This window comes from Helianthus annuus, chromosome 17 (genome assembly GCF_002127325.2).
Source record: "Helianthus annuus cultivar XRQ/B chromosome 17, HanXRQr2.0-SUNRISE, whole genome shotgun sequence".
Classification (NCBI taxonomy): Eukaryota; Viridiplantae; Streptophyta; class Magnoliopsida; order Asterales; family Asteraceae; genus Helianthus; species Helianthus annuus.
This window is the reverse complement of record NC_035449.2, coordinates 178,787,643-178,797,167: the sequence shown is the minus strand read 5'-3', so window position 1 is coordinate 178,797,167 and position 9,525 is coordinate 178,787,643. Positions and strand designations below refer to the sequence as shown.

General features: G+C 35.5%; 1 protein-coding gene across 1 annotated transcript; it reads right to left on the bottom strand.

The window, feature by feature from the left end:
* Window positions 1-6,255: 6,255 nt before the first annotated feature.
* On the bottom strand, window positions 6,256-7,385 carry LOC110925288 (F-box/LRR-repeat protein At3g59200). The gene has a single exon (XM_022169248.2). It carries the CDS (start codon window positions 7,321-7,323, stop codon window positions 6,283-6,285), a length of 1,041 nt encoding a protein of 346 aa, XP_022024940.1. The 5' UTR covers window positions 7,324-7,385; the 3' UTR covers window positions 6,256-6,282.
* Window positions 7,386-9,525: the final 2,140 nt, after the last annotated feature.

Sequence of the window (9,525 nt, the reverse complement as noted above, 5' to 3'; positions counted from 1 at the left end):
ACAAACCAACATCACAACATATACGTACACCTCCTTTGCTATCCTAGAGCGCACATGAACAAGATCACACAGTTATGATTTAACGTAAATACGATTACTAACCAGAAGGAACAGGTCGATCAGATATATGGTATCTCGAAGGGGTGGGGGTTTTCTTCAGTCGCCGATCGTAACCTATGATGCGGTAGGGTTTGTTTTGGTTTCGTGTTTATAATAAACACGTATAATAGGCATGCACTAATTTATAATCCTTGGGGGGGTCGGTTCTCTTATATTCCGAAGTGGGCTCAAGCCCACACATTTGGGCTGCCACGATAATTGGCCACTAGCAAAGTTTGGCTGAAAAAAATACATATATAGTAATACTCAAAGTGACCGGCTATTCATGCTTTGAGTAAATTGAATAACCATCTAATGGGTTTTATTAACTTGTAATTGACATAAGAATTGGGCACTACAAACAACCGGGTTAGTCTGATGAGCTCATTTGACTTAATTAGTTTTATTGGGTTACCCGAGTTTAGGGTGCGGCCCGCTCGAACAAGCAACCCTAAGAAGTGGCCCAATACAATTGCGGCCCAAAAGCACTAACGTGTTCGTTTAATAAAGTTATCCTACTTAATTAACAGAATCGCACGAGTTCGGACATGTAACATTAAGAAACAACGAGGAGTTGAGATCACAAGATTTAAACGTTACTAACCTCAAACGTTCGGGTTGTCACATCATCCCCAACTTGAAAGAAATTTCGTCCCGAAATTTGACAAGTAAGCACGACGGAGTGAAGTGATAAATCAGAATTGCTGCAGATTTTCCCCGGGTGTCACATTTCCTCCTCGGTTTGCATTTCTTCCTCCTGTTCCTACCCAACATGTTTCTTTGTTGTGCCCCTCCTTTCCACATTTGTCACATTTAGCTCTCGGACATCGGCCATTATGGTGAAACTTGCACTTATCACACCTAGGCTTGGAACCCAAATACCCTTTACCACTAGCCTCATTAGTGGCCCCATAAGCTTTAGTACCACGAGTTGGGTTCACTTCCCTACGTTTGTTCGCATTCCAGTTGTCGTTGTTTGCTTGAGTGCCTTTTTTTAAGTTCGAAAACTTCCGCTTGTTATCACTTGTAGACTCCACATGAGTCTCCTTTTTGTTAGAGCCCGGCTTTGAAAACTTGTTTAAACGAAGAGCCTCCTCGGTGAGGGCGACAACCAAGTCGATCGCCTCGCTGATTGTAGGGGGCTTGGAAGAAGTAACCATGCTTAGAATTTTGGGAGCAAGTCCCTAGATAAACCTCTCAATCCCCTTAAACTCAGGTTCCACCAAGTAGGGAACGACCCTAGACAAATCGTGGAAGCGTTGTATGTATCCAGCGATATTAGATCCGATCATCTTTAAGTTCCAAAACTCGGTCTCAAGTTTCTGAATCTCCGCCCTAGAACAGTACTTCTTTCTCATTAGTTCCTTGAGCTCGTCCTAGCTCATAGCATACGCAGCTGTTTCTCATTTAGTCTGAACCTGTAGGTTCCACCATGAAAGTGCCCCGTCCAAGAATAGCACGGAGATATAGGTGACCCTTTGTTCAGGAAGGCATTTGCTCATTCTTAGGACTGAGTCTGTCTTCTCGGTCCAGCGCACAAACGATACGGCACCGCCTGTGCCATCGAAGTTCAGTGGTTTGCAGTCCAAAAACTGCTTGTACGTGCAACCTGAAACATTTACAACCACAAGCCATGAATGAGCATTGACATAGTACGGATAGAATATACGGGAGTATTGTAATGTGTTATAGACGAATTAACCTTACCGGTAGGGGGATTGTTTCCTGATGTACCACTGCTTTGCTCGAAGCGGTTGGCTTCGTACTGCGCAATCGCCTGAGAGATGCGCTCATTCAGTTCGGCTTCTGTTCTCGGTAGTGGGTTTGTGTTGGTGTTTCGTCTTGGCGGCATCGTCTTCTAATAAGAAGTATCACGGAGATTAGACACATATTTAATGATAAATATAGTCAACTAAGGTATATATACATCATAGGTAAATAGTCATCACATCATCCAAACATGCAATCATATAAGCCACACATGCACATGTATAAGCAACAATGTGTAATAAAGAAAATAACTACTGAGCTTTCATATATTAGACAACTTGATACATTGTTTAGTAGAAGAAAACAAAAGGACTCGAGGCTACACAACCCCGGTCGTACAAGTTCATAATACACAAAAGTAGTAAGTCTTTTTCTTCTACGTTGGTCTTCCAAAATCTTCAAGTGTCTTTAGCTCATACTAGGTCTTCATATGTACATGAAAGTAGGTCTACAAATCCCACACAAAAGTACCTGCAAATAAAAGATAACTAGACGACTGCAGGGGATGGAGGTGGCGGTGATGATGGTGGTGGTGGAGTAGGTGGTGGAGGGTAGGCTGGTGGTGGTGGTGGCATAGCATCCCTAAACTGCTGCAACTCCCAGACCTGGCGGGAGAGGACTTGAATCTGAAGCTGTACAGAGAGAGTAACATCATCGGGAGTGAAAACAGGACCATGACAGGGATGGTACAGATCAGACTCAGACATATGTGGTGAGGGGTAACGTGTAGACAAGTGATCAGCTGGAACATGGGTGTCGGTATAGGTCGGCTGTCGTGAAGTGCCCTACCCAGGGCGGGGTGCTGGAATCTCATGAGTGAAAAGGATAGGTGTGTCAGTATGATGGGGATCAGCAACATGCGGTGAACATGGGTGTCCAGTAGTGGGAGTGACGGGAGTAGTGTGTGGTGTCGGTGGACCAGACAGGACAACTGCAGGTGTAGCAATGGGGGCCGAAACTCAGAATTATATATGATACCCTACTGATATAACTTAGTAAATTAAGTATTTTTACTAATTACATCAGACCCGAAACTCAGAATTATATTTAAACCCTTTTATAACCTTTTAAATGACCAAAATGCCCTCACAGGGCGTAATTTGAGTTTAAATCCGTTTTGGGCAAAATAGAAGATATCTTACTGATGTCACAACATATTTAAAGCATATTAACTTAGGAAACTTGCATATGACTCATTTGGTTACCCGTTATGCACTTTTCGCGTTTGGGTCGGCTTATGTAACTAGTTTGCATAAATTAGCCGAAACGGGTCAAACCTTATCACTTTTATCTCAAAATCCAGAATGTATTTAATATACCCACACTAAACAAGTATACGAGCTTGTTGGGTCAAAACCACATTCTAACCCGGTCTTCGCTTAATAATGCGTTTGAACCGTATTTTCCTTTTGATAACTAACCGGTCTAAGTCTAAGCTTAATTAAGACCCGTTAGGAATCTAATAGGTGATTTAAAAACCTCCGTTCCAGATAAGGAGCCCAGTAAAAGATACGTGCACTTGCTGTATTTGATTTATACTTTGCTCAGGTAAATACTCTTAACTTATTTTCCCTATACGGGCTTGGGATACGGTATTATAAAAATACCGCTTGGTCGGGTATGTAGTTATCTAAATCGGATTGTGATTAATGCATTTACATATCTTGTTTAATCTGTATTATTTGGTGTATGGCCCTTGGGGGTTAAATGACCGTGTCCCGGATATCCTTGGCATCATTCAAAGAAATGGCCACGACCTAAGCACGGGGTGTAGGCGTACACCTGACAGTTGCATTATGTAAAAACTGGTAACCCACTTAAAGGAATCAACCTTGTGGGCATTATACCTGTGGCGTGTCAGTTAATCTTGACTGGCTCTACCAACCGGCCCTGACGGACGACAAATAAGTAAAATCTGTATACAAGATTATTTTAAATAATTGCCTAAGTGCATTCAAATCAATTTTCAAACTCTTTTCAAAATAAGTCAGTTAAGTTGTATTTACCAGTGTAAACTGACGTATTTTCCAAAAAAAGGCTAAGTGCACGTACTATACGAAATAGGCTGGCTACTCCATGCATCAATAATCAAGTCTCGCAAGCTCTAGATGTCAAAGTCTGTTGAGCAGTTTCCTTTTTATTTCGATCCGCCTGTGGATCTGTTTCAACTATTTTGTGATACTTAATATTACAATTGATTTAGTTGAAATAAATCTATCTTTTGCTTAAGCTGTGCATTTTAAATTTGTGTTGTTTGACTATGATGATATCAACTACGTCACGATACTCTCCACCGGGCCCATCGGTAATACGTGAAAATATCGGGGTGTGACAACATGGTTCTTCAAGGCGCCCTACTTACGTTCCTTCACTACTGCCTATAGATGAGCAAAAAAAAAAAGATTAAAAAAACAAAACAAAAATAACTGATAGAGCCGTATCGAAGTATCATATCAATAAAAAAGAATCCCATCCAAAAAGAAATTAACCACCCTGCTCCGTATTCCCAAACCCTACTAAAATATCATATCAATAAAAAATAATCCTACATTATCATCAAATCCGATTTCCTGAATCAAATTACATCGATACTTTTTAATCGAAACGCTCTAATCAATCACCAGCAATAACAAAAATAAAGACCAAAAAACATTACGATTTAATCACATGCGCACAACCGTATGCAATCGTGCATCAGATATTACGATTTATTCATCTCATATGTAATTCAACTATCATAAATTAAGCTCATTTATCTGAATCATTTGACCATAACTTTCAAATGCAAACCAAAACAAAATAGCTAGCAGTTAATTAAATGAAAAATATAGACCATTAATTTTAAAATTGCTAGTTTTACCTCATTCCTGATTGAAAACCCCTAAACATTCCTGATGAATGACTGAAAAAAAAACTTACCTTTTGAACTCGATGGAGAAAGGAGGCATATTCAAATCAATGGATCCCGACAGCGGCGATGTTGAGCGGATACCGAAGAAGGGAGTTTGGAGTGTTCCTTTATAACCCTAGTCTTAACATTATCATCATCCCATGGCTTAAACCTTTCATCTATTTAACTTTGTTTCATGATCAAAGGAGAAGCTTTTAGTGATCACGAACATGAGATTTCTTTAGACTGTAGATGATTGAGAGATATGAAATGGTGAATACAATGGAAAATGAAACGAATGGGGATTTATCTTGGTTAAGTGCAAATGATAAGAAATTATTTATACTATGAATCGAAAACTGGAACCAAGAATAAATGATTAACACCAATATGCTCATGCTTAATGATTGTTGATGCGATTAGAGATGAGAAGAAATGCTTAATGATTGTTGATGCGATCAGAGATGAGAAGAAATGGCTGAAGAATTAAGGTCACAAAGAGAGAAGATAAGTGGCAGTGGAAGTGATGCGGATTTAGGGTTTTTAGAACATTTAAATACCCGGGTCATATATTACGGATCCCTCTCTACCCATTTAAGGAAAAAAAGACCCGGATTTTTTGAGCCAAAATGCAAAATTTAGAGGCCTCCTAGCTTGACACATCAGCAAAAATTAACACATTTATTATATATAATAGATTACTTGCTTGTTATCGCTAACAAAATTAGTTTTAAATACAAACTTAAATATAAGCATCGGGTGGACAAGGTATGAAAATAGCCTAGTTTAACCAGAGTAACCCAAATAATGGGTCGTGTTTGGATTGAACTAAAAGCAAGTATGTCTACATGGAAACACATCAACATACCTTGTGATCAATATAATATAACTAAAAACCATTAAATAAAAGTCCAAACACCAAACAACAGAAGAAAACGTAGATAAGTAGAATAACAAAACTACTCACACATAAGCATCCAATTGTAAACCAAATTAATGCATTTTCTATAGTTCAAAAAACTATATGATTGAAAGTGGTTCACTAGACAAGATCTATTTAACTAACGGGTTTTGATATGGAGAATATCTTCCAATAAAATTGATTTCACAATGCCTGGAAGCCCTTGGAACAAAAGCAATTGTGTTGACAATCGCCTTTCTTCTTTAAAGCGTAAGCTTCGCCAAATGATTGTTACTATCTTCAAAACCTCTGCATTCCCCAACATGTATTTCAGAAAATGTACATCACACTTTCGCCCCTCACATTTGGAAAACTTAATTGTTGTAAGGTTTGTTAGCAAACAAGCAGGAACCAACTTTGGTTCAACCCAAAGGGATTCTATATCGGTCTGTTTTTAACACAAGAAAGATAAGGAACAATAATAATAATAATAATAATAATAATAATAATAATAATAATAATAATAATAATAATAATAATAATAATAATAATAATAATAATAATAAGCTCAATATTATTATATAAGGATAAAAGAATGTAAACATGTTAAAAAGAAAATTTTTCAAACCTTAGACATGTCTGCTTTTTCAATACACAGATGTTTCAACTCTGGAGAACTTTCAAGAAATTCTGAGATTATTAGTCTCCAATTCCGAAAACCCTTCAACTCCAAGTACGTCATATTTGGAAAGCTGGGAAGAGCTGAATCTATTGGGATCTCATAGTAAACAATGGGACCAATTTGAGCTGAAAGTGATTTAACTCCATTTGTTCCCTTTAGAATGTCAACCCACATAGAATCGCATCTTACGTGAGTAAATGAAAAAGAAGCCCCAACCAGAGAAGACACATCTTCCGTTAAAAAATACGAGCACAAAACTCCGCCAACAAATAGGTACTCAAGATTAGGGACGTTTAGCACAACTTTTTTGGTAAAAGGTGACTTACAGTATAGTATTGTTAGTTTCATTCGTTTCAAAGTAGGGATGATGAATATGTAATTTTCTTCATCAGCTAGCCATGTTACTGTCAAAAATAAACTTTCAAGCACCGGACAGCCTCGGATGAGTTTAAATGCATTCTCATGAGGTTTGTCAAAAACAGCAATGTCAAGAGTTTTCAGACAAGGAAGATTGACTGAACACAGACATCTCCAAACACGCCCATTACGACTTTCGCAATCAATGCTTAATTTTGTGAGTGTCTTGCACGTGAAAAGGCTTGCAGGTAACTGAGCCAGGATAACATGTATGTCAAGCTCTTGTACGTTTAACCGCACTGCCTTATCAATCCAACTTGATACACTTGACATTCTATACCAATAATATCTATCAGAAAACTTTAATCGGAATAATTTAACATGGGGTGTTTGGCAAAACTCCAGTACCCGGTCAACAAATTTTGACAAGACATCGAAACCATGGACCTTGTGAATATCATCAAAGTCAAGGTTAGTGACCAACGTCCATCTGTGCCTCCAACTTTTCGATAAAATGCTAGTTCGAACAGCAAATTTCGTAGGCATTAGAGAAAGTATCAGCGCAACAACCTCTTCAGGCAACGTGCTAAGCCTGTCGTCTGCATTCTCATTAATGGAACTCATTCTAGGATCTTTGACAGGGGCGGACTTACCTTAGAGGAAGGGGTAGCCTCCGCTACCGTTTGGCGCTCCGGCGGTAGTATAAATTTTGGAAAAATTTGACGTTTTTCAATTTCGTTACCGTTTTTTTTTTTTTTTTTATAAAACGTTAGCGTTACGAAGATTTTCTAGCTCCGCCACTGGTCGTTTATTCCTAAAAAACAAACACAATTATTTATCACAACAACAATAGTACCAACTACCAAGTATACTCAGTGTTTAGATTTAAAAACATGCAAAACTCCACGTTAGTTTCAAAGTGTGAAAATGCAAGTTTTTTAATACTAAACATTCAATAAAAATACAGCCGTAAATTGACCAAATAACTGAAACCCTCACCAAATAACTGAAACCCTCACCTGTAGATTCAGCGATGAAAACCTAATTAATCGAATTCTTATTTGCAATTAGGGTTTGGGATTTAAAAACTGAAAGTGTATATATAGTAAAACTAGGTTAGAATCCCGTGTAATACACGGGTTGAATAAATTTAATTTTGTATACCAAATAATAAAAAAATATATCTTTAAAAACCTCGTTTATTACACAGGTTAAATAAATGTAATTTTATATACCAAATAATAAAACAATATATCTTTAAAAATCTCGTCTATTACATGGGTTGAATAAATGTAATTTTATATATTAAATAATAAAAAAGTTATATCTTTAAGAACCCTGTGTATTATATGGGTTAAGTAAATTTAATTTTATATATTAAATAATGAAAAAAAGTTACATTTTTAAGAACCTCATGTATTGTAATTTTATATATTAAATAATGAAAAAGGTTACATTTTTAAGAACCTTATGTATTATATGGGTTGAGCACATGTAATTTTATATACCACTTAATAAAAAAGGTGTTTGTTATATCTTTATGAACCCCTTTATTGCACGGATTGAATAATTTCAAGATAAATAATTTTGAAATCTGATAACAAAACAATTAAATAGACGTTTAATTGACTTACTTTGTCGCCTGCATTGATCATATCGTGCATGTTGTTTCTCTATGCTCATAACTATTTAAACAGAAGTTTACTATCTTTGTACATGTTTTTACTGTTTTACCGTCTTCGATAGAAATTAACTATTTAAATAAGTTTTTATTTCTATAATTATTAAATATGATAAGTTATTTCGTGTTCCTACTTTATGCTTTATATTGCGTTGTAAATACCTTGAAGTTAACAAAATTTATTCAAAATTTTACATATATACTTTTTTATAAGTGAAGAATGTTTGTAAATTCAAAAATAGTTATACTGACGCATGCAATTTGTTACTGCTATTTTTGGACACATGGTATAATTTAAATTGACATGTTTAGTAGCGTATACTTTTATCAGAAAAATTACAATCAAGATTATTTTTTTTATTTATTAGATTAATATAACATCCTATTAAGAAACCAGTTCTTATGGTATAACGACATCTATGATATCTACCATTAAAAGTAAATAATTCCCCATCACCACATTATGACATCGTTTTTACCCTACTTTTAAAAATTAATTTATATTCAGTATAGTCTTTTGTTAATTTCAAGATAAATAATTTTGAAATCTGATAAATATTTCAAAAGACTATATTATCTTTTATATGAATTGTTTAAATTTATATTAAAGTTTATTTTATAATTATCTTTTAATTAATATTAATTATAATTAAGTAGAAGATAGAGATTAAAAAAACTAAAAAATAGATGACACCAATGAATGACATGTGTCCCTTCATTGGTTTCTTTTATTATATAGTATAGATTAACGAGAAATAATGAAAATAATAAAAGTTAATATATTATAAATTTATAATTATAACTACGTACTATATATAGAGAGAAATTTTTGATAACTTTAAGATTGATTTAAAAAAAAAATAAGAAAGTAAAATCTCATTTAAATAAATTACAAAAATCGTCCTTTATTTATGTCACTTATTGTAAATTATATCCTTTGTCTTCAATAATTACAGAAAACGTACTCGTTGTTTGCAAACCCTTACAAGTTATGTCATTTAGCTCTAACTCAGTTAATTTTTTATGGTTAAATCTAACCAAATGAACCTCACATGAGTGTATTTTGGTCATTTTACTCTCATGTGGGGTCCATTTGGTCAGATTTAACCACAATACCCTCATGTGTGGTCCATTTGATTAGATTT